The sequence below is a fragment of the Elephantulus edwardii genome, unplaced genomic scaffold (assembly GCF_000299155.1).
Source record: "Elephantulus edwardii isolate Elephantulus edwardi_28Jun2011 unplaced genomic scaffold, EleEdw1.0 scaffold00082, whole genome shotgun sequence".
NCBI classification, from domain to species: domain Eukaryota; kingdom Metazoa; phylum Chordata; class Mammalia; order Macroscelidea; family Macroscelididae; genus Elephantulus; species Elephantulus edwardii.
The window spans coordinates 3,018,066-3,044,989 of NW_006399832.1; the positions used below are offsets into that span (position 1 = coordinate 3,018,066).

General features: G+C 39.2%; 1 protein-coding gene across 1 annotated transcript in view; it reads right to left on the reverse strand.

Moving 5' to 3' along the window:
* The window catches only part of AP3B1 (adaptor-related protein complex 3, beta 1 subunit), a 358,199-nt gene extending 331,631 nt beyond the window's left edge, over positions 1-26,568 (reverse strand). Inside the window, exons 1-2 of the mRNA XM_006889841.1 lie at positions 26,441-26,568; positions 19,137-19,142 (exon numbers count right to left, since the gene is read on the reverse strand). Coding sequence (XP_006889903.1) covers positions 19,137-19,142; positions 26,441-26,568 — 134 coding nt within the window. The remainder of the gene's footprint in view (positions 1-19,136; positions 19,143-26,440) is intronic.
* Positions 26,569-26,924: the final 356 nt, after the last annotated feature.

Genomic DNA, 26,924 nt, shown 5'->3' on the forward strand with positions numbered 1-26,924 from the left:
CAATCCATACTAAAGACTGCATTCCTTTATCTTCTGCCACAAGTGCAGTTATTTCATTTACATTCAATTAAATTTAACATTTCTACAACATAAGACATCAAATACAAATTGTCTATTTTGATCTAACTAAAGCAAAACTTTAAAACTTGCAAAATATCTAATTCCTACTGAAGGTGTTAATTCAAATACTCAAGTGAGTATCCCAGACATCTGCATTTCACATATCTAAAATATCAACGAAAGTCTCAATAATAACATAGAATTTCAAACTTCTTACTATGCCAAATAAAAATGCAACAAAAACTAACATCTATTATTAGTATTGAGGAGTTCTGGTGGCATAATGAGTCCAAGGTTTGGTCTATCAATGAAAGGGTTGCCAGGTATAACCTAGTAGGTGCTTCTTTAAAGAAGGTAAGGTAGTCTGCTCCCATTGAGACTTACGGCCTCCATAATTCAAATGACAGTGGCCAGGAGTCAGAATTCAGATGACAGGAATAGATTTGGCTTGGGTCCTAATATCATCATTGTCCGATTTAAAAAAAAGAAAAAAAGGAAGAACATCTGTATTCCTTTGACTATGAGCATATTACCATTTGTATTCCTTCTTTAGTAATGTGATCATATTATTTTATGTTAATATTCTTCAAATATTTTTTTATTTTTGCATTCTCAAGTATTTCATATTAATCTTTTCAATAATTGTAAACATTTCAAGAAAAGATTTTCAGCAGAATTTTAAGTTAACAAAAAGTGAAAGTAGTCAAAGACAACATTCTCAAAATGCATAAATACAGCTTTAATATGTCTCAACAACAGTCCAATATGACCAACAAATATAATTCTTTCACCTTTCAAAATATATCTCATTTCTGCATTTCAGTCAATAATCTTAAAATTCTTCCGGAAATCTAAGTTTTTGATTCCTACTTCTCTTTGCTCACATGTAGTGAATAAGATGTTTTCTTCTTTCATGAGGTCAATCACAAATCTCTCTCCATACTTACACCAACAGTCTTACACTATTACTACAATATTCCTATTCTTTTTCTAACAATCTCCTTTTTTAATTCTTAATCTCAACTTGTTTGCTATTTTTTGTAGCTGATTTTGTTGGTGGTTTTCTTTAGGTTTTGGGGCTTTTTACTTCCAATCTATTTAATAGGGAGCTGTGGCTGTTTTGGGATAAGGCCAAATAAAATGACAAAGGCATTAAATATGGTTTTCACACACACCAAAAAAAAAAAACCTCAAATGACAAAATGTTCATGTTCTCATGTTAACTTCAAAAAGAGGCAAAAAAATCATTGAAGAGTTAAGGTTTTTAATGTCTCATCAGTAACTGCTGAATGATGGAAATGGAAGCAATTACTCTTTTTCTCTTTTATTCTTACATGTTGTTGTTCTGTGCCTTCAAATTGGAATCGACCCACAGCACGTTTTCAGAGGTAGTAAACTGCATTAGAAGAGACTGGCCATCCTTCTACTGCAGAGCAGCTGTACTTCCTATGTAATAAGAATGCACACAGTCTTTTTTAAGAAAAATTTACAGTCCTTACAATGCCTTTGTACATCTTGCATCCAGTCCGTTACCTCTCTGCTTACTTCCACTTCATTCATAATACTTCAGCCTTATTAGTCTTCTTGCTGATACTCATATGTTGTTGCTGTTGTCGTTATTACTAGATGCCATCAAATCACTTACAACTCAAGTTAACTATAATAAAGTTTCCAAGACATCTGGAAGACAGCTACTTGGCCTGAGAAGCCAAGTAGCTTCCAAATCTGGAAGACAGTTACTTGGCCAGCTGACAGGAAAAGATCAGTATTTGTTCCCATTCTCAAAAATGAATATTCAACAGAAATGGCTGGAACTGTACATTGACAAAGAACTGACAAAAATTAAAGATGGATTTAGAAGAGGCTATGGCAGCAGAGATATCACTGCTGGTGTCAAACAGATCCTGGCTGAAAGCAAAGAATAACAAGAGTGCCTATTTGTGTTTTGTTGACTATGACAAGGCATTTGACTATGCGACTCTTAACAAATTATGGCTAACATTGAGAACAATGAGAATCCCAGAACACTTAATTGTGCCCATGCTCATACATTGAGATACATACATCAGAAATTGTTGCTGCCTTTGCCTGAATACTCTTCAAGATTTCTGTATATATATGCTCCATTAACAGCGTCAAGGACCTCCTCCTGACACTGCTTTTACAAACTACAACTCTGCTTCTAATGCCCTTCCCCTTTCTCTGCCTTATTTCCTCCACAGCACTTCTTGTCATCAAATGACCATATACTAATATGTTTTTTGCCATCCTATCACTAATGCTCAGTATGAGTAAGAACTGTTTACTGTTTAATCCTCACATCAAAAACAATGTCTAGCATAAAAAAAAAGCACTCATACCCAGAATAGATGGTATACCAATTGACATATTTCAGCTAACAGATGCTGCCGTGGATGTGCTCACCAAGTTGTGCCAAGAAATCTGGAGAACAACCACTTGGCCAAGTGACTGGAAGAGATCTATATTTGTTCCTATCCCAAAGAAGGGCGACCCAACGGAGTGTGGAAACTACAGAACAATATCATTGATTTCACATGCAAGCAAGATTCTACTGAAGATTATCCAAAAAAACTGGAGCAGCACATCAACAGAGAACTGCCAGAAGTCCAGGCTGGGTTTAGAAGGCGTCGTAGTACTAGGGATATTGTAGCTGATGTTAGATGGATCTTGGCTGAAAGCAGAGAATACCAGAAGAATGTCTATCTGTGTTTCATTGATTATGCAAAGGCATTTGACTGCATGGATCATAACAAACTGTGGCTGACTCTGAGAAGAATGGGAATCCCAGAACATTTATTCGTGCTAATGCGAAACCTATACTTGGACCAAGAGGCAGTAGTCAGAACAGAGCAGGGCAATACTGCATGGTTCAAAATTGGGAAGGGTGCACGCCAGGGATGTGTCCTGTCTCCATACCTTTTCAACCTGTATGCAGAGCAGATTATCCGAGGGGCAGGGCTCTATGAGGAGAAGCGTGGCGTTAGGATTGGTGGACGATCTATCAACAATCTGCGTTATGCAGATGACACAACCCTGCTCGCTGAAAACTGAGCAGGACCTCATGAACTTGCTGCAGAGGGTTAAGGACTGCAGCCTTCAGTATGGACTGAGGCTCAATGTCAAGAAGACAAAGATTCTCACCACTGGAAATTGGTAGCAACAAGATGGATGGCAAAGAGATTGAGATTGTTCACAGCTTCAGTTTGCTTGGCTCCATGGTCAACACTCTTAGCACCAGCAGCCAGGAAATCAAAATACGTATTGCGATGGGAAAGTCTGCTGTTAGGGACCTCTCTAAAGTACTCAAGAGCAACGGTGTCTCTCTGGAGACTAAGGTGCGTCTGATACAGGCCATGGTCTTTGCAATCACTTGTTATGCATCAGAGAGTTGGACAATGACTAGGGAGGATAGAAGGAGAATTGACGCCTTTGAGCTGTGGTGCTGGAGAAGAGTACTGAATGTACCATGGACTGCCAAGAAAACAAATAGATTCATCCTAGAGAGGGTTAAAGCAGGCTGCTCCTTGGAGGCAAGGATTCTGGGGCTTCGCCTGACATACTTTGGATATGTTGTAAGGAGAGACAGGTCTTTGGAGAGGGACATCATGCTGGGAAGAGTGGAGGGACAGTGCAGGAGGGGAAGACCCTCTATGAGGTGGATTGATTCAGTGACTGGGGTAATCGGGACGGATGTGTCAGAGGCAGTGAGATTGGCACAGGACAGAGCAGGGTTTAGGGCTGTTGTACATAGGGTCGCTATGATTGCAAGCGACTCGACAGCACATAACAACAACAACACAACAACAACTTGTTAAATCAATGCCAAGCATAATCTAACCTGAATCCAGTCTCTTACTTATGTACTAAATTTCTTGGAAGGGGGGAAAAAAATCAACAGGCCCCAAATAGCCCAGAGATACACTCTTCATAAAAGTAACAGAAAAATCTGGCTGACACACAATAAGCACTTTATATTGATTGCTCATTTTCTCATTTGCATTTGCTCAAGCCAGTTCTGCCTTAAAGCGACTCTCCAGCAAGATTCTGGGGACATAAATCACAAGAGACACAAATTTGTGGGCTAACAGTACAGTTTGATAAAGACCATGCCACCAGAGCTCCCTATTTTATAATGCTGTTGCTGTTATGTGCCACTGAGTCAGAACTGACTCGCAGTTGACTTCTGAGCAGGTTTTCAGAGACAGTAAATCACATGGAGTTCACTGCCCATCTTTCTCCCAAAGAGTTGCTGGTAGATTCAAACCACATACCTTTAGATTGGCAGTGCAGCTCCGTACAAACAGAGCACCAGAGCTCCCTTTATGAGTGATGTCTAAATGTCTGTTCTGCTCAAAACCTTCCAATGGCTCTCTTTCTCCCTCACAGTATAATCCAGAGTTCTTACAATGTCCAACACAATCTGGCTCCACCTTATGTAACCCCTTACTTCTATGACTTCATACTCTATTAATGTCATCATTATTTTTCATGGCAACCTATATGCATGTGAAAGTTAGACAATGACTAAGGATGACAGAAAGTTAATCAATGCCTTTTAAGTTTTCATGTTATAGAGGTTATGGACTATCTGGTGGGTTGTAGAAAAACAAAATTATCTTCGAGAAAGCACAACGAGGGCACTCTTTAGAAGCAAGAATGGTGAAAATTTGTCTCCCATGTCGTTAGGAAGAGCCAATTGCTGGAAAAAGACTTCATACCTTGAAAGGTCAATGAAGACGACAATCCTCAACAAGATTAACAGACTCAGCAACTACACAATGGGCTCAAGTATATCAGATGTGATGAAGATGGGACACCATATGGCAAAAATCTTTGGTTCACAGTGTCACTGTGATTAGTAGTCAACTCAGTGGCATAAAGCAACAATATTCTTTACATAGCCTTTAAGAAACTTTGAGAAAACCCATTACCAGAATAAAAAGCCAGGCAATGCATAGCTCTGCCAACCCATGATTCTGGAAGCAGCCTAGTTCATTCGTCTCTCCCTTGTCCAATTACCATGCCAACTCACTCAGCTGAAGAATTAAAGACACTAGCCTTCTAATTATCTAAGTTCCTATCAGCCCAACAATAAGCAGACATTTATTATAAAGTGTTGACTTTTACAGATCTATGAGCTCCTTCCAGCTGATATGCTAAGTAACTCTTCCCTAAAATATACAAACCAGTGTTATTCATAATAATATGAAATACAGGAAAATCATTTCCTTCCTGATTATTCTGCTTTGGGCTCATCACTTTAAATTTTGAATTCAGATTGCAGGCAATTTGTTTTTGTCACCAGTTCATTTATATACACAAATGTAATACTGTCAAATTATTTCACTATAATACATTTGTCATTCTGTGAACGTTTACAACTTTTCATGCATTAAAAAAGAATATTCCAACCAACCATCTGTCTGCTCTTTTTGTTTGCTTTAATCACTCAGCTCTAGCAATGCTGCTCTAAATTGTAAATGTTTTTAACAATAGCATAATATCTCACGTCTTTGGATTTACTAGTAAGGCCTGAAAGTTAAGTATTCCAGGTTTCTCATCCGACTTCTCCGGATCATTGATTTTAAAATAACACAATCTGAAGTGATGGATATTTTCTTGGCTGAGTGTCTGTTAAGGCAAAATGTAAATGTTAGAATTTATTCTCCTCCAAGAAGAAATGCAAGCTAAGCAAATAAAATATTTTTATAAGCCACTGAAAGTCGGATTCAGCTTAGAGGCAGGATTTCATTAGATTTTTTTATTTAGAGTAGCAAAATTTTATTTAATTTTACATATAGTTCAGGAAGTACATATTGTGAATGAAGTGTACTGCATTACTAAATTGATAATCTTTGTGTTGAGTAGCTGTCCCTTTGTAAAACTAAGTCTTACTTTGATGTTATTATTATGTGCTGTCAAGTTGGAACCAACTCACAACTGACAACCTAGCAAGTTTTCAGAGACTGTAAACTGCATGGGAGGGGACTGCCTATCATCTTCTCTTGGAGACGCTGGTGCATTCCAACCACTTGTGCTTTGGGTCAGCAGCAAACTTCTTACCCACTAGGGTACTAGAGCTCCCTCACTTTTACTTATGCCAAGACAAAACCAACTAGTTTCAATCACCACTATGGAAAATGGTATCGGGAATCCTCAAAAAGCTAGAAATAGAAACATGTAAAACAGTAATGACACTCATAGGTATATTAAGAGAGTAGTGACACAAATAGGTATGTATACACTCCTCATGTTCATTCCAGTCTTCTTCACAATAGCAAAATATGGAAACAATCTTAGTGTCCATTAGTAGATGAATAAACTAACAACCCCAGAGCTAAATCTAGTGATCAAAAATTTCAATCTCTCATGTAATTTATAGCCTCTGAAAATCCACTGAAAGGTCAGCTATGAGTCAGCCCTGACACAAAAGCAATGAGTTGAGTTTTTTGAGCATTATGAAGTTGACAATAAATCTAAAAATAACTTAATATTATCTCAACTTTTTATTGTTACTATGTATCATTGAGTCAAAACTGACTCATAGTTTACCCTCCGGTAGGTTTTAGGAGGCTGAAATGAGAAAAGAGGAGGTTGTCCATCTTTCAATTGCAAAGCAGCAGGTGGATTTGAACTGCCTGTCTTGGGGTTGGCAGAGATAACTCTTATCACAATACCATCAAACTGCTTACTATATACACTGATATTGTATTACAGATTACAGGAAGACAACAGCCCTTTGGGTGAAAATCTATTCTGTAATCTAACTAATTCAAAAGGCCACCCTAATTTTGGCAAAGAGTTAAAGTGCAAATTCCACTGTGTTTAATAGATACTGCATTTCTGAGTACTGGATGCTACGATCATCTTTCAACTGATAAATTCAAAGTCTCCTCTCAGTCTTCATTATACATGACTGTACAACTTAACTCAAGAAATGGTTTCCTGCCCCTGTGAGTAGTATTTCCTAATTCTTCTCTTCACATCTTACATATTGCAGATTCTCTTGGAATTCTGTCTAAATTGCCTATTCTTCTATCATGAAAAGCTCTCCCTAAGGCTGATTCCATCCATGTTCAAGCTTTAATTATTATCAACAATTCTAAGTTTAGACGTCTAAATTTTTATTTAAGCTATGATGGGTAGAGCAACTGTGTCTCTCTGGAGACTAAGGTGCACCTGATACAGGCCATGGTCTTTGCAATCACTTGTTAAGCACCAGAGAGTTGGACAATGACTAAGGAAGATAGAAGGAGAATTGATGCCTTTGAGCTGTGGTGCTGGAGAAAAGTTAATGCAAGCTATGTACTGGCATCAACTAGTTATGAGGCATAGCCATATAACATAGATCCTAAACACAGTAACTTCTGAGTTATAAAAACACACACACACACACAATGGCAGAGGACATGTGAGGCCTGTCTATGCACTAAGGAATAAAACAATACCAAGAATTACTCACAAGGAAAGAATCAACATGTATGTATCCATCATGTGAACTTATAGCCTCTAGAACTTTTAATTAATTATTGAGAAAATTAAACTCTATTCTTTAAATTTATCTCAGGAATTGATGGAATTCCAACTGACATGCTTCAACTAACAAATGCAGCTTAGGACACACCCATTAGTCTATGGCAGGAAATCTGGAGGACAGCTTCTTTGATAACTCACTGGAAGAGATCCATATTTTTTCCCATTCCCAAGAAAGATAATCCAACAGAATGTGCAAATTATTGAACAATATCACATGCAAGTAAAATACTGATGAAGATCATCATACATCAACAGTACACTGACAAAGAACTCAGAAATTCAAGATGGGGTTAGAAAAAGCTTTTGGCACTAAGGATATCATTGTTGATGTCAAATGGGTCCTGGCAAAGAATACCAGAAGGCTGTCTATTTGTGCTTTATTGACTATGCTAAGGCATTTGACTGTATGGATCACACCTAACTATGGCTAACACTGGTAATCCCCTAACACTTAATTATGCTCATATGAAACCTAAACCTAGACCAAGAAATATTTTCAAAAAAAGCAAGGGATCACAAAATCCTTTGTCCTCTCTTCCTTTCCAGCCTGGTCATGGTGCTATGGCCCTCACAAAAAAGAGTAGTAAGAAGAAGGGTTGTTCTGCCATGAGCAATCACAACCACATCCATGGATTGAGCTTTTAAAAACACACCCCTCACACACTCAAGAAGATCCAGAAATCTGCCATGAAGTTGATGGAAATACCATATGTTCACATTAACATCAGGCTCAACAAAACTATCTGGGCCAAAGGAATAAGGAAAGTACCATGTCACATCTGTGCATACCTGTCCAAGAAAACATAACGAGGATGAATATTCTCCAAACAAGCTGTATACTCTGGTTATCTATGTACCTGTCACTACTTTCAAAAATCTACAGACCATCAATGTGGATGAAAACAAATAGCTGATTATCAAATAAAGTTATAAAACTGTCAAAAAAAAGGCAAAGAATTGTCATATGGTTTAAACTGGGTAAAGGTGTGCATCAGGGTTGTATCCTTTCTCCATACTACTCCATCCATATGGACTCTATGAAGAGTCATTCAAGAAGCTGGACTCTATGAAGAATGTGGCATCAAGGTCAGAAGACTCAGCAATAACCTATGAAATGCATATGACACAACCCTGTTTGCTTAAAGTGAAAAAGACTTGAGTGCTTGCCACAGCCGATCAAAGATTACATCCTTCAGTATGGATTAAATCTCAATACAAGGAAAACAAAAACTCTACTCACTGGATCAATAGGCAATATTATGGCAGACAGATAAAAGCTGAAATTGTCAATGATTTCATCTTACTTGGATATCAACTGTGGAGATCAAGAGACAAACTGCATGGGAAAATCTGCAGTCAGGGGTTTCTCCAAATTACTGGGTAACAATAACATTAGTTTGAAGATTAACATATGCTTGATTCAGGCTATAATCTTTTCAATCACTTGTTATGCATCTGTAAGCTGGATAATTTATAAGGATGACAGAAGAATTGATTCCTTTAACCTGTGGTGTTGCAGGAGAGTACTGAATATCCTTTGGAGTAGCTGAGGAGTACAAACCACCAACCTTCTGGTTAACAGCCAAGAGTTTAGCCACTGCACCAACAAGGCTACTCAAAATTATCTAAACACTCCCTAATTCTACTTTTGTTTAAAAAGTTGTTGTTGTTGTTGTTGTTGTTGTTGTTGTTATGTGCCCTCTAATCAGAACTGACTCACATCTGACCCTTCAGTGAGTTTCCAGAAGGGATGCATATCTTTTTCCTAAAGCAGCACAACTCCTACCACCTGGCCACTAGCACCTCTTCGTTTAAAGAGGGACGGGGATAAATAAAATTGGTATGCCAAATATGGAGTAAGAAAAAGTTAAACTCAGAAAACAAAAGTAGTCAGTAATGCTGTGATTAGGAAGTAATGAGAATCCTTGAGCTAGTTCGTGAAGGATCAAAAGTTTGGATAAGATAACACAGGACTCCAGGACAACAAGCTAACGAGAGTAACAGCAGAGTTACCCTAGTCATTGAACCAATCTATTTTACTGAGGGTCTTCCTCTTTTGGACTGTCCCTCCACAATCCCAAGCATGACGTCCCTCTTCAAGGACTGATTCCACCTTGCAACATGTCCAAAGTAAGTCAGATGAAGGAGAAGTATGGTTTCATCCTCTCTAGGAAAACAATAAATAATTGTGTTGAAATTATTTTTTAAAAAAACAAAACCACAGGTGCAGCCAGGTTGTTCCTTAGAAGTAAAGAGAGTTACATTTTCTATCACATACTTTAATAGATGAGTCCTTGAAATAGGGTATCACTGAAAGGTTAGTGAAGGAGGGGAAACCATCAACAAGATGAACTGCCACAGTGACTGTAACAGAGGGCTCAAATGTGTCAGAGATGATAAGGCTTGCACAGGATAGAGAAGGGTTCCTATACATTGTTCATAGGGTCGCTCACTATGAGTCACAGTCAACTCAATGTCACTTAAAAACAACCACCAATTAAGATGCAGATGCCTGATAGAAAGGGACCACCAGAGAGACTGACACAGTGCACAGAGACCAACGCAGCACAACATAGACAGTAGGAATTTGAGTTAGAACTTTTATTAAAATAATTAGTTTGGGAGCTACAGGAGCAGCAAGCTACAGGCCCCCAGTAGAACTGACAGCCAAGCTGCTGTGGAACCACCTGCCAGGAAAAAGCAGGTTGACTGAGTTTTCTTGGCTCCGCCAACCAGCTGGGAGCGAGAGGGCCAGTATAAATTTGAATGAGTTTTCTTGGGGCCGGGCAAGCCAAAAGAAATTTAACTGAGTTTTTTTAAGCCCCAATGACCCACCAAGAATGAGCGGGTCAGTGGGAATTTAACTGAGTTTTCTTAAGCCCCGCTGGACCCAGGGCCATGCTGGGGTGGGGGCCACTGGTAAGGGCCGTTGGACAAGGACCGCTGTGCAAGAGCCACTGGATGTGAAACAGACAGCTGGAATTTGAGTAGGGACCCCACTTGTGAGCACACCCAGACAGCTAAAATTTGAGTGAGGTCCCTGCAAATGGCTGACCCGGCCCCATGGTCTCACTGGCCCCCTTCCGTGTAGGCCATGCCCTCATTCACCTCCACACCTGTGCCTACACATCCAGTCAATTAACTTGCCTTTAATCCGGAGCACCTTAGCTACAAGAGGCTGCTCTCACAGGACCTGAACTGAACTTTCCCTTGAGTCATAAGTTCAGAGAGAAACACAGGTGGGGTAGCTGCCCCCCTCTCCCCAATTTCTAAAGTGATGTCTTCAGATCAAGAACTTACCAATGTCACAGAAGAAGCAAGCTACCTCACAATCTACACAAATGCAAAGCAAGATGTTATCCCCAAAGATGACACAGTATCAATGGATATCCTGAAGCCAGAAAGGCTGATGGAACTTTCTGACACGGAATTTAAAAGAACAATTATTGAATATTTTCAATGGATGAAAGACAAACATGAAGAATTACATGACACTACAAGCAAAAACCAGGAGGAGCTTAAAGAAAAAACAATCCAGAACAATGCAGATAAAACAAACGAGGCATTAGTGGCACTGGAAAAACAAAAAAACCACAATCCAAAATATAAGGTCCAATGCTTTAGATGCTGTCAAAATGATGGAGGGACACACGAACAGAGTTGAAGAGATGGAGCACAGACCAGTGAAATAGAAGATAGAATTGTCACCACTGATCAGCTAGGAAAAGCAAAAAAAGTATTAAAAAAAGAAGGAAAAAGAAGAAAGCCCAAGAATAACGTGGGACATCACGAAGAGTAATAACAGACACATAATAAGAATCCAGAACAGGAAGAAGTAAGTAAAGGCACTGAAGAAGCTATGAAAGAATTACTAGAGAAAAACTTCCCAGGCATAATAAAGAATGAGAGAACAGCAATTCAAGAAGCTGAGGAAACACCATATAAATTAGAACCCTAAAGAAAAACACCAAGGCATATCATAGTTAAAACTGTCAGAACCAGAGATAAGAAGAGAAGTCTGAAAGCAGTGAGGAAGAAACAAAGAGTAACCTATATGTGAAAACAGATAAGATTAAGTGCCAATTTCTCAGCAGAAATCACAAAGCAAGAAAACAGAGAAGGATGTATTATCAAACACTCAAAGAACACAACTGTCAACCAAAAATACTATACCCAGCAAAGCTGTCCATCAAACATGAATGAGAGATCAAGATATTCCCAGAAAAACAGAACCTTAGGGAGTTTGTAAAAACAAGACCATCATTGCAGGAATCAATGATAGATGTCCTTCTTACAGAGGTGCCACAAAAAGCAAAATGGACCAAAGTAACTAGCAACAACAACAAAAAGAACACAACAAAATGATAGCAAGAAAACAATGCCTTTCAATAATCACACTGAATGTGAATGGTTTGAATGCACCACTGAAGAGAAGAAGAGTAGCAGATTAGATGAAAAACCAAAATCCATAAGTATGTTGTCTACAGAAGACACACCTGAAAAATGAAGATAGACTAAAAAGGATGGGGGGAAAATATACCAAGCAAATGGGAACCAGAAAAAAGCAGGAGTAGTGATATTAATCTCTGATAAAATAAATTTCCATGCAAAAACCATCACTATGGACAAGGTCACTACATAATGCTTAAAGGGGCAACAGAACAAGAGGACATAACAAGAATAAGTATCTATGTATCTAATGAAAGACCTGCAAAATATATAAAACAAACATTAACAAAACTGAAAAAGGAAATAAACAACACTACCATAGTTGTTGGAGACTTCAGTATACCCCTCTTAAGAAAAGATAGTACTACCAGAAAAAACTCAACAAACATACTCAAGAATTAACCACACAATAAACCAACTCAATCTCATCAATACTTAAAGGTTAATGGCACCCAGTATACATTCTTCTCCAATGTGCATGGAACATTCTCCAGAATGACATTTTAAGTCACAAGGCAAGCATCAATATATTAAAAAACATAGAAATAATACAAAGCATTTTCTCTGACCACAATTCAACAAAATCAGAAATTAATAAGAAGAGGATAAAGGAGGAAAAAAACATACATTTGGAAGCTGGACAACACCTTGCTTGAACATGAGTGGATACTAGAAGACATAAAAAATGAAACTAGAATGAAATAAATGAAAATGAAAACTCCACTTACCAAAACCTCTAGGAAACAGCCAAAGCAGTAATCAGAGGTCAATTTATAACAATAAGTAAATCTATCAAAGGGTAGAAAAAATGAGCATTGACTCCCCAACCAAATGTCTCCAACAAATTGAAAAAGAACAGCAAGAAAACAGACAAAATATAAAACAGAAGAATAACTGAAAGGAGTTGGTTCTTTGAAAAGGTCAGTAAAATTGACAAACCACTAGCAAAACAAAGGAAAAGACACAAATAATCCGAATAAGAGATGAAATGGGCAACATCACAACAGAACCACCTAAAATTCAAAAGCTAACATTGGAATATTATGAAAAATTATATTCAAACAAATACTAAAACCTAGAGGAAAAGGACAAAAACTTAGAAATTCACAACCTACCTAAAGTGACACCAACCGAAACGGAACACCTAAACAAACCTGTTACAAAAGAAGAAATTAAAAAGGTAATAAAACAACTTACAGCCAAAAAAAGTCCTGGACCAGATGGTTTTACAAGTGAATTTTATCAAACATTTAGAGAAGATTTATCAAACATTCAGAGAAGATTTATCAAACATTCAGAAAAGATCTGTCACCAATTCTACATTAACTATTTCAGAAAATAGAAAAAGATGGAATTCTCCCAGACTCATTCTATAAAGCAAACATATCCTTGATACCAGAGCCAGGTAAAGACATCAAAAACATAGACAACTATAGGCCAATATCTCTCATGAACATAGATGCAAAAATCCTGAATAAAATCTTGGCCAATAGAATCCAATGATACATATTAAAAAAAAATCACCATGAAAAAATGGGATTCATAACAGATATGCAAGGATGGTTCAACATAAGAAAATCATTGTAATTCATCACATTAACAAAGCAAAAAACAAGAACTACATGATCCTATCAATTGATGCAGAAAAGGCCTTTGACAAAATCCAACACCCATTTCCGACTAAAACAATCAACAAAATAGGATTAGAGGGGAATTTCTACAACATAGTAAAAAGTATACACTTGAAACCAAGAGCCAACAATGTTCTCAATGGAGAGAGATTAAAGTCATTCAGCCTGAGGACAGACTAGGCAAGAATGCCCACTCTCCTATTCAATATTGTATTGGAAGTCTTAGAGATAGCAATAAGGCAACAGATATCCAAATTGGCAAAGAGGAGGTAAAATTATTTCTATATGCAGATGTCATGATAGTATACTTAGAAAGCCCTAAAGACTCAGAAAGAAAACTACTGGACATAGTTGACCAATTCATTAAAGTGGCAGGATACAAGATCAACATCCAAAACTCAATTGGATTTCTCTACAGTAAAAAAGAGAATACAGAATTGGAGCTAAGAAAAACAATACCCATCACAACAGCTAATCACAAGATAAAATACTTGGGAGTAAACCTAACCAGAAGTACAAAGGATCTGTTCAAAGACAATTACAAAACATTACTACAATAAACAAAAAAGAGACCTGGAAAAGTGGAAGAATATCCCTTGCTCATGGATAGGAAGACTCAATATTGTGAAAATGACACTACTACCAAAGGCAATTTACACGTTCAATGCAATCCCAATACAAATACCAATTCTATTTTTCAACGAGTTGGAAAAGGCAATCTTCAATTACATTTGGAATGGAAAGAGGCCCAGAATAAGCAAAGCACTCCTTAAAAGCAGAACAGGAGGTATCTCACTCTTCGATTTCAAATCTTACTACACTACCATGGTGATCAAGACAGCGTGGGACTGGTACAATGACAGACAGAACAAGGGAATAGAATTGAAAATCCAGACATCAGCCCATCTACCTATGGTCAACTGATTTTTGACAAGGAGATGAAATCAGTTAAGTGGGGAAATGACAGCCTTTTTAACAAATGGTGCTGGCAAAACAGGAAAACTATCTGCAGAAAACTCAAGCAAGATCCACACCTCACTCCATACAGAAAAATGGACTCAAAGTGGATCATGGACCTAGGAATAAACCCAAGGACTGTAAACTTCATTAAAGAAAAGCTTGGAAGAACTCTAAAAGTCCTAAGCCATAACATAAACAGTCTTCCAAGCATCCTGAAAAATTTACAACCAGAAGATGATAAAATAGATGAATGAAACCTTCTAAGAATCAAATCCTTAAGCACAACCAAAAACTTTTCCAACAGAGTAAAATGGGAAGCCAGACTGGGAAAAAAGATTTGGTAATGACATGTCATACAAGGGACTTTTTCCTAGAATTTATAAAATACTCGAACACCACAACAAGATAAAGGTAAACAACCCAAATGAAAAATGGCCAGAGGATATGAACAGACACTTCACCAAAGAAGACATTCAGATGGCCACCAAACACATGAAGTAATGTTCAAGATCCCTAGCTCTAAGATAGATGCAAATCAAAACAACTATGAGATAGTAGCTCATCCCAGTAAGAATAGCAAAATTTAATAGAACAACAAACATCAAATGTTGGCGAGGTTGTGGAGAAACTGGAACCCTTATTCACTGTTGATGGGAGTATAACCACTATGGAAGGCAGTATGGCGCTTTCTCAAAAAGTTGCAAATAGTAAATACTATTTGGCCCAGCAATTCCAATACTGAGAATATATCCTAAAGAAACCATAACTACCACCCAAGTAGATATATGCACACTCATGCTTATCGCGGCTTCGTTCATAATAGCAAAGAAGTGGAAACAACTCAAGTGCCCATCAACAAATGAATGGATAGAGAAGCTCTGATATATCCACACAATGGAATACTATGCTGCATTGTAAAACAAGAAACTCATGAAATATAATACAAAATGTGTGACCCTGGAGGACATTATGCTGAGTGAAATATCTCAGTCACAACAGGGCAAATATTGCATAATGCCACTGTTGTAAAAAGAGACTGTCATCAGGGTTGAGGAGAGCCTGAGAAAGAGCATATCATTAATGCTAACTGCATTGAAACAGATAAGGGAAAGAACTGTTCAAGAGGGATATATGATTAGGTATTATTCTCATGATAGGAGTCCAGAATGAAGGCTGCACAGTGATGTGCACTTGGAGGGAGGGATTGTATAACAATGGAAGAATTTTTCTTTTACGTTTCAAAGAGAAAAGCAAATGGGGGTGAGGGGTGGGCAGGGAGAAAAGTACAACATTGAATGAATGAAAATCCAATGTCTCTGTAAACTTTCATTGAAATTCATTAAAAAGAACATGTAAATAAAGAAAAATTTTAAAAAGCTGTAGATGCCTGGGAGAGGGTCACCATGATTTGGAATTGACTCAACAATAATTAGCGTTGGATGCCATCGAGTCACCTACAACTTAACTGCTGTTTTATGTACCATCAAGTCAGAACCAATGCATAGCTGACCCTCCAGTGGGTTTTCAGAAGCAATAAATCACACTGTCCATCTTCCTCCCACTACAGAATAGCTAGTGGATTAAAAGTGTATGCCCATGAATTGGCAGTGCAACTCCTTACCATTAAGCCAACAGAACTGCTGCACAACTCACAGCAACCTTTTGAACAACAGATCTGAATCTTTCCCTATCCTGCATCATCCTCTTGATCTCTAAATTGCCTGAGCCCACTGTTACATTCACTGTGTCAATCCAAGTTAAGTGGGTGGGTAGCAAAGTATCTACATATCACAGAGTTTCACCACAGACTACTTGAAAAAAGAAAAACATTAACACTACTCCAGTCAGTAACCAAATTGTCTCTTCACTGGGTTACTGTGATGAGAGCTTAGAAATTATAGAGCTGTGGGGAAAGCTGCTATTGTTATGGACAGAATGCTGCTGGAGATGTGGACATTAAACATAATTTCAGTGAGGCTTTAAAATGAAATGGTGACAATAAGGATCACAGTCTCAAAGAAAATGTCAATAGACATAGTTCACAAAATTTATGTTCTACATCTTACTTTGATGAGCAGTGTTTAGAGTCTTAAAATCATGTGAACAACCACCCATGAAAGAAAAGGTCTCCATCTGTTCAGAGCCAAGACAAATAATAGAAAGAAAGTATAGTCTACAAGACTAGTAGTACACAAGCCATGGCCTCATCTACCTTCAGACCAGAACTAGATGATGCCCAGCTACCTTCCACTACCAACTATTCTGAACAGTGCTACAATACACAGACTAAGACAGGAGGAAAATGTGGAGGAAAATCTCAAATTACTTTAAAGAAAGAGAAAGAGAGAGACTTCCTAAACCAATTGAGACTGGATACTGCCTAAGATACTTTAAGTCCTGAATTAAAATTAGACCCTGAGGTCACCATTTAGCTAACAGATTGTCTCATAAAGCAAAGATGATGATTATTTGAATATTATGTTCCTTTAAAAATTCATATATGAAACCAAATAGCCAACAATTACATTAAAACAAAGATGAAGGAGTAAGACAACAAAGAAATTAGATTAATGAAAAAAGAACCATCAGGTAATAGAAAGGTTGAGAATGTAATTAATGTCATTGAACAAGTGGAATAAACCTTGTCAAGAAGCAAACTAAAATACTGTGTACATCTTCACTGAAAGAACAATAAAATAAAATTCGTATCCTACTGGATACTTTGTTGTTGTTAAGTGCCATAGAGTCTTAGGCGACTCATAGTGACCCTATGAATGAAAGTCCTCAACACTTGTGTGACTTTCATCCTTTCTCCAGGTTCACAGGGTTTCCGGAGGCAAGCTATTACAGAAGTGAATGCCACTCCCGCTTCCAAGCTTGTTTTAATCAGGGAGCGCCACTGAACACTGTCCGCCATCGGTAACCATTAACACATCTGACACATCAATGTCAGTGTTCAGCTTCACAGGGACCAAAAGTTACCTCTGTATGGCAAATGGACACACAAGAGCTATACGACCTAGAAGAACGTTTGAACAAAAACAACGAAAAACAGTATTTTATCATTCTGGAAAAGTAATACTAGCTATAAAATGGGGGAAGGACTTTGAATATTCTGTGGAAGGTAAAACTTATAAGTGATAACCTTGGATATTTTTGGGTGGAGGAATTTCTACCAAGGTTTTACAGGAGCAATATGGTTTCTCCTTGTTGCTTATTATAAAATGCAAGAGGAGAGATTTTAAATGAACTGTGCAAAAGCACCTGGAACTTGAATTGAAAATATCTGCCATAAAATGCCACAGCATGCCTTGGTTAACTTCATGGCTGTGGCTAACCTCACTTGCTCAAAAGATTAAGCCTTGAAGGATATAATCAATAACTTTAGCAAATACCCTTTCTTAAATTCAAAAGGTCAGAGACGACAAAAATCAAGAAAAGCTGTCTGTCTCCCGGAACTCTACAGGCAAATGAAGCTACTTCTTGGAGACAAGGATTTTGAAACTCCTTCACTTCATTTACTTTGAGCATGTTGCTAGGAGGGACCAGTCCCTGAAGAAGGACAAGAGGCTTGGAAGGGTGGAGGGACAGCACAGGAGAGGAAGACCCAGAATGAGATGGACTGATACAGTGACTGGGGCAATAACCCTAAAGAATCTGCTCCCTAACAATCAACCAGTTAAGACCAAAAGGGCAATATGTGCCCAAAAGCAAAGATGAGAAGGTAAGAAACTTCAGGGAAACTGAAGGGACAGAAACAAAGGACAGTGAAGAAATGGAGAGTGCTAGCACACTCCAGGGATAGCAACCAATGTCAAAAATACTGATGTACTAATTGTTGAACAGGAAACTAACATGTTGTGAAAACTTTCACCTAAAACATATTATCATTATTTTAAAAAGAAAAATGTGAGCAGAGAACCAGGGTAAGCTTGTTTGGGGTCATCTTATTATCTCAGTAACAATCCTGAGGTGGGTTTTTTTTTAAAAAAAATTATCATCATTTTAGAAAATAAGAAAACACAGACTCAGGAGACACTAAGTTTCATCAAGTCCATAAGAGAGGTCTCAGGGTCTCTGTGCAGTCATTATTTTGCAACTCATTGTTCAAAATGCTTCTAATTCCTGGAATCTATAAGGTCATAGGTTGTCTACAACTACTATTTAGTCTTAAGTGTCTTGTTTCATGGTTTATATAAATTTACTAATAAAAGCACTAAGACTTTGCTTACTTTAGACACAGCATCAGGAAAGGTCACAGTCACTAGTATGGAACATCATGGTCAGTAAAATGAAAAAATTTAAAACAACAACAAAATAACCTGTTTACATTCAGGTGACGAAGCTCAGGGAGACCCCACATATACAGAGTCAAGTCTTCACAGCTGATCCTCAGGCAGTTTATCCCCAGTTATCTGTGGGTCGATTTGAACCAGCTACCTTTCAGTTCTTCACTCATTACTGTTCAAGGCCTCAAACCTGTTCCTGAGATGGTTCTGAAATTCAGGTGGGACAGAATCAAGGTCATATTTTGGCAGACTTGATTTCACTTTCCTTAGCTTCAGCTTAAACTTTCATATGACTAGTTGGTGGTTTGTACCACAAACAGCACCCGGCCTAGTTTTCACAGCTGATACTGAGCTTCTCCAGTGGTTCTTTCCACAGATGTAATCTAGCTGACTCCTACACATACCATCAGGTGAAATCCATGTGTATAACCTGCGTTTATGTTTCTTATAAAATATATTTGCAATGAGTAAATCGTTGATTGTGCAAAATTCTATCATCCTATCTTCAGCTTCATCTGTCACCAAGTCCATGCTTTCCAATTAATGATCCTCCTTCTCTGTCCCCTTTTGCATTCCAGTCACTTATTATTATTATTATTATTATTATTATTATTAATGCATCTTGGCTGCATTAATCACCAAGCTGTGCCAAGAAATCTGGAGGACAACCACTTGGCCAACTGACTGGAAGAGATCTGTATTTGTTCCCATTCCAAAGAAAGGTGGTCCGACAGAGTGTGGAAATTAATCGAACAATATCACTAATATCACATGCAAGCAAGAGTCTGTTGAAAATGATCCAAAAATGACTAGAATAGCACATCAACAGAAAACTACCAGAAGTGCAGGCTGGTTTTAGAAGGAGTCATGATACTAGGAATACTGTAGCTAATGTTAGATGGATCTTGGCTGAAAACAAGGAGGACCAGAGGAATGCCTATTTGCATTTCATTGATTATGCAAAGACATTTGACTGTGTGTATCACAACAAACTCTGACTGACTCTGAGAAGAATGGGAATCACAGAACACTTGATTGTGCAAATGCGAAACCAATACCTGGACCAGGAAGCAGTCATCAGAACAGAGCAAGGAAACACTGTATAGTTCAAAATTGAGAAGGGTATATGCCAGGAATGTATCCTAACTCCATAGCTTTTCAATCATTTTGCAGAGGAGATTATCCAGGAGGAGATTATCCTATGAAGAGAAATGTGGCATCAGGACTGGAGGAAGACTCATCAACAAACTGTGTTATGCAGATGACAGAACTCTGCTCTGCTCGCTAAAACTAAGGAGGACTGACCTTGAAGAACTTGCTGTGGAAGGTCAAGGACTGCAGCCTTCAGTATGGATTGAGGCTCAACATCATGAAAACAAAGATTCTCACCACTGGGCTAATTGGCAGCATCATGATGGATGGTGAAGAGAACTGAGATTGTTCACAGCTTTATTTAGTTTGCTTGGCCCCACAATCAACACTCTTGGCACCAGCAGTCAGGAAATGAAAAGACATACTGCGATGAGGAAGTCTGTGGTTAGAGACATCTAAAGTACTGAAGAGCTAAAAAAGGTGTGCCTGATACATGCCATGGTCTTTACAATCACTTGCTATGCATCAGAGAGCTGGATAATGAGTAGGGATGATAGACGGAGAACTGATGTTTTTGAGCTGTGGTGCTGGAGAAGAGTACTGAATATACCATGGACTGCTAAGAGAATGAACAGGTTTGTCCTGGAGAGGATGAAGGCAGGCTGCTCCTTGGAGGCAAAAATTCTGCAACTTCGTCTGACATACTTTGGACATGTTGCAAGGAGGAACCAGTCCTTGGAGAGGGACTCATGCTTGGGAGGGTGGAGGGACAGCACAAGAAAGGAAGACCCTAGATGAGATGCATTGATTCAGTGACTGGGGTAATGGGGGTAGGTGTGTCAGAGACAATTACATTGGCACAGGATAGGGCAGGGTTTAGGGCTGTTGTACATAGGGTCACTATGAGTTGCCTACGACTCAACAGCATTTAACAACAATATCCACAAATATCTAGCATCTAGAAAGTACTCAACAAGGCTGCAACTTTTAGTTTAAAGATAACCTGTTAAAGTCATCTCAACAGCACTTATCTTTTAGGTTTGAGGCCTTGGACACTAATGAGCAAAGGCTAGATGAGCTGTGGGAGGATATTAAGAAATTAACCATAATGAATACAAAAATTCATTACAAAGACAGGGAGAAATGACTGGTATGGATGTCAGAACAGACTGAATATTGCACTAGAGTACCAAGAAGCCAAAGCAAAGGAAAAGCAAAAAGCTATGGAGCTGAACAGAAGAATTCAAAGGGCAGTTCAGGAAGACAAAGTATTATAATGAAATGTGCACAGAGCTTAAGTCAGAAAATTAAAAGTAACAAACTTGCTTGATATTTCTTAAACTAAAGGAATTGAAGAACAAATCCAAGCCTCAAGTTGCAATACTTAAGGATGCTATGTGCAGAATATTGAATGACCCAGGAAGCACCAAAAGAAGACGGAAGGAGGACACAGGGTCACTGTACCAAAAAGAATTGGATGACACAAAAGAATTTCATGAAACAACAAACAACCAAGGGGCAATGGTGATGAAAGAGGAAGTTCAAGCTGCGGTAAAGGAACTGGGGGCGGGAGGCCTCAGGAACTGATGGAATACCAATTAACATATTTCAACCAAGAGATGAATCCCCGACATGCTCACCAGGCTGTGTCAAGAAATCTGGAGGACAATTATCTGGCCAATTAACTGGAAGAGATCCATTTTTATGCCCGTTCGAAAAAAAGGTCATACAACAGAGAGTGGAAATTATCAAACTATATCACTAATACCACACACAAGCAAAATCCTGCTGAGGATCATTCAAAAATGACTTTAAGAGTACACTGACAGAGAGCTACCAGAAATACAAGCTGGGTTTAGAAGATGTCCTGACAGTAGGAATATAATCACAAATGTCAGATAGATCTTGGATGGAAGCAGAGAATACCAAAGGAATGTCCACCTCTGTTTCATAGACTATGCAAAGGCTTTTGACTCTGTGGATCACAACAAATTGTGGCTAATCTTGAAGGAGAATCCCAAAACACTTGTGTTCATGCATAACCTTTACTTGGATCAGGAGGCAGTCGTGAAAACAGAGCAAGAAAACACAGCCGATTCAAAATCAGAAAGGGACCGTCAGAGATGTATGCTATTTCCATATCTTTCCACTCTGTACACAGAACAGATACCACTTGGGAGGCTGGACTTTTATGAGGATGAATGTGGCATCAAGACTGCAAAATACTCATCAATAACTTGCATTATGCAGATCTGTGCTCACTGAAGCTGAGGAAGGCCTGAAGCATTTGCTGCAGAAGGTCAAGATCAGTAGTCTGAAATATGAAGTTTAGTATCAAGAGAATAAAGATTCTTATCCTTGGGCCAACAGCAGCTTCATGATATTTGGAGAAGAGATTGAGATGCTTGCTTGGTTCCACGATCAATGAAACTCTTGATACTATCAGTGAGGGAATCAAAAGACCAACTGCATTAGGAAAATTTGCTGTCAGGGACCTCTCCAGAATTACTAAAAAGCAACGTTAGTCTTAAGGCTTGCTTGATCAAGGCTATGGTTTTCACAATTACCTGTTATCTACATCAGAAAGCTAGACAATGACCAAAAAGGATAGAAGAATTGATGATGTCTTAAGAGTTGTGGCACTGGAGAAGAGTACTGAACATACAATGGACTGCCAAGAGAACTAACAGATCTGTCCTGAAGAAGGTGAAGCCAAGCTATTCCTTGGAGGTAAGGATTTTGAGGCTCCACCTTACATACCAGTCCTTAGAGATGGACATTATGCTCTGAAGGGTGGAGGCACAGCGCTGAAGATGACCATGGATTGACAAAGTAACTGGGGTAATGAGAGCAGGTGTATCAGAGACAGTGCGTGAGATAGGCACAGGATAGAGCAGGTTTCAAACCTATTGTACATAAAGAGGATATGAGTCATGGTTGACTCGATGGCACAGAACAACAACAACAATATGATGCTGAACAGGTAGCTCTGGTGGCCTAATGTTAAGAAGCTGTGCTGCAATCCCAAAAGCATGCAGTTCAAATCCACCTTCCGCTCCATGGGGAGAAAGATGGGCAATTTCCTCCTTGGATTAGTTCTGGCTCAGTGGTACATACATAACAAAAAGAAGGTGAAAAACATTTTGGAATTTCACATAACATTTTAAAGAAAACACTAAGAAACTGTAGGCAAACTGCACGTAAAATAAACCAATGCAGATATGCAGATAAATTCAACAGTGGAAATATCCTGTTAAAGAGAAGTGAGAGCTGCAACAAGCTCCTTAGGAGAAAATCTCAATGCACAGAATTAAAGGAAATGTAGGTTACTTTTCAACAATCTTAATACGTTGTTGTTGTTGTTGTTGCTGTTGCTGCATGCCTTCTAGTCAGGCAGGACTGAGAGCTGCCCCACCAGTGGGTTTTCAGAAGCTGTAAATCACACAGAAGGAGACTGCCCACCCTTCTCCCACAGAGCAGCTGGTGGATTTGAACGGTGTGTCTTTGGTATTACAGTATAGCTTCTTGACACTTGGCCACCAGAGACGAAAGCAAAGACTTTATTCCACATGTTGTATTTTCTTTCTCAATCTGTTTAATACAGTTAACAATGAATCCCAATTTCAAATACTAACCACATTATGGACCACCCAATCTTGCTAGCAAGTTTAATTTTGAATTAAATGTCAGGTCTCTCTCTTCGACATCTGAAAAAAATGTATCAGTGTAACCACCATTTCTTAATTCATCATGATTCTAATTGCAGGTGACCATACTGTGCAAATGAAATTAAGATAAGTATAAACAACAGATTGTTGCTGTTGTTAAGTCCCATCAAGTGGAGTACAACTCATAGTGACTTTATGAACAAAAGATCTGAGCCCTGTTCTATAACTATGGTGGTTTCTCTAATATTTATAGTTTGTACATAGTTTCCAAAGGCATGTTGTTTAGGAAGTGGATGTCAAATGCCTTAATGTTTTTACCCATGCTGTCCACCATGGGTAAACATTAAGGCATCTGACACACCAGTGGCAAATCTCAGTATAGCAAAATGGCAAACCAGTGCTGTACCACTTAGAAGAATGTTCTTTGCAAACACAACTAACACTAGGCCAGAGGGCCCAAGTGACTTTTAAATACAAAGGCCTGCCACAGGTCATGAATGACTTAAACAAGAGGCTTCCACCCTACAGCTGATTGTTAGCTAAATTCAGTAAATCCAGGCACCCCACAATTGTGAATTAAAATAAAAAACTTATTTTCTTGCAATACAGCCCTGAGTGTTAAATTGTTATGTGCATTCGAATAGCATACGTCCAACAGCCCAATACCCTACTCTATCCCTTGCCAATCTTAATTGTCTCTGACACAGCTACTCCCATTATCCCAGTCACTGAATCAATCCACCTCGAGGGTCTTCCTCTCCTGCGCTGTCCCTCCACCCTCCCAAGCATAACCATGACATCCCTCTCCTCTCCAAGGACTGATCCCTCCTTGCAACATGTCCAATGAAGATGTCAGATGAAGCTTCAGAATCCTTGCCTCCAAGGAGCAGCCTGGCTCCACCCTCTACAGAATGAATTTGTTTGTTCTCCTAGCAGTCCACTGTATATTCTCTTCTCCAGCACCGTAGCTCAAAGGCATCAACTCTCCTTCTATCATCCTTAGTCACTGTCCAGTTCTCTGATGCATAGCAAGTAATTGCAAAGACCATTGCCTGTAGCAGGGGCACCTTAGTCTCCAGACTGACATCATTGCTCTTCAGTACTTTTGAGAGGTCTCTGATAGCAGACTTTCCCAATGCAATTAGTCTTTTAATTTCCTGGCTGCTGGTACCAAGAATGCTGATTGTAGAGCCAAGCAAGCCTTTTAAAGACTGAAGAATGGGAGGCTGTGTAAGTTCCTACCTCCTCCACAGATACCCAGCTATAGCTAAGATCTGAACTCAAATAGACACTCTTCCCAATACGTATGTATCATGGCTACTTTTATCAGACTCCAAAATGGAGTTGGAGACAAAAACAATGGAGGGAAGGATTGATCAACACTAGGTTACTTTCGAAGACAGAAAACATTGAAATCATTATCAATGACAGGAAGGATCACAACAAAAAAAGCAAATCAATCAGGGAGGCCCAAAGGCACTTGGTAAGACTCTCAGCTTCTAACCAAAACAGGCACAGCTCAAATCCAACATATAGTTCCAAAGGAGAAAAGGTGTAGCAATCTACCCCCATAAAGATTTACATCCTCGGAAACATCACTGGACAGTTTAACTCTGTAACCAGAGTAGTCAATAGAGGCAAGAATGATGAAACTTTGTGTCACACACTTTGAGCATGTTACTAGGAGTGGCTATTCCCTAGAAAAGGACATCATGCTGGCAAAGGTGGAGGGTCAGAGAAAGGAAAACCTTCAATGAGATCAACAACAAATTACAATATAAACAAAGTTGCCAGGGTCCTGTAAGCCTATTCATTTCAACCAGTCCAACACAAACAATTTACCCCTTAGTGGAATTTAAATTGTATTTTCCCAACTTTCTACAAAACTAAACAGTACATTTTCATTTTAAACCTCACATTAATTTGTAAAATTTTAAGATCTGTTGATAGGAACATTTTAGGTTCTGTTGATAGAAACATTTTTTTTTACTTATTAATTTTAATGAAAGTTTACAGACTTAGGCTTTCCAGTCATTCATTGTTGCACTTTTCTCCCTGCCCACAGAAACTTTTAAAAAAAAAAAAAAAAAGATTCTCTACAATATTCTTACTACTATGAGTAGAGTTAGGGCACTTTTTATGTATTGCAAAGAGTTTAACAAATCTGGTATAAACTGGGCTTTCTACTCATAAAAACCCTAAAAATCATCTTTTCCCCGGCTTCAGTCAAGGATCTAGAAGACAGGGTCTTTTAATCAAAACTTCACCTTTCAACACCCGAAAGACCCTTTCACTCTAGTGAACTGTCAAAACTTGGCCGTATGACCACCTAATTAACATGGTGGTTAATTAGGTTTTTCTGGGTTTGTGGGGTGTTCTGGGGTTGTTGTTTTGTTTTTTGTTGTGTTTTTCCCCCCCAAAAAAATGCAGAATCCTATGGCCCAGCCCAGATAAGTCAATCGTCCTTGGGGGTGGGATCTAAGCTCCCCACGTAGTTTTTCATTTCACTAAAGTTTTAAAACAAACGTAGGTTCCTCCATACACAAGACTCAAACTCCCCAGCAACTTCTACCACGCCAAACAGTCAAACCCCCCATTCCCACCAGCCCTCGGTAACGTTACCGCCCCCCACCGGGCGACCCCATCCCTCTCCCAGGAACACGAGCCGGACACTCGCCCCTCGGGAGCCCCCAACCCCTCAGCCAGGCCCCGCACCCCAACCCTTTCTCCTCACTTCTTCAAGTCGCTGCTGAAAAGGCCAAAGGTGCCCGAGGAGGAAATGGTTGAGGTGGCCTCCTGACCCAGCTCCGTCGCCTCCCCACCTCCAGACTGGTCATTGTAAGCGAAGCTGTTGCTGGACATGGCCGCGGTGCTGGCGGGTAAAAGGGTTGGTCTTGTTCGGGCTGCTGGCTCCACGTCTCCCACCCACAGGACGCGGAACAAAACTAGTTCTCGAGCGGAGGGGCGCGCGAGGCGCTTCCGGACTCGTCACGGCTCCTAGAGCCGACCCGGCGGTCCTTCCCCTGCGCATGCCCAGTGTGCGGGCTGGCTGGAGCCCACCGCCGGCGCTCCAGGCCCGGCCGCGGGCTCCGTGTTCCGGGTTTTACCAGTGGCTAAGCGCCTGCGATCTCTGCAAAGATCGAGCCCGGGTTTTGTAGAAGCGCAAGGAAAGTCTTCCGACAGCTAGATGCCTGTATGATTCATTTTTATTCTATAAA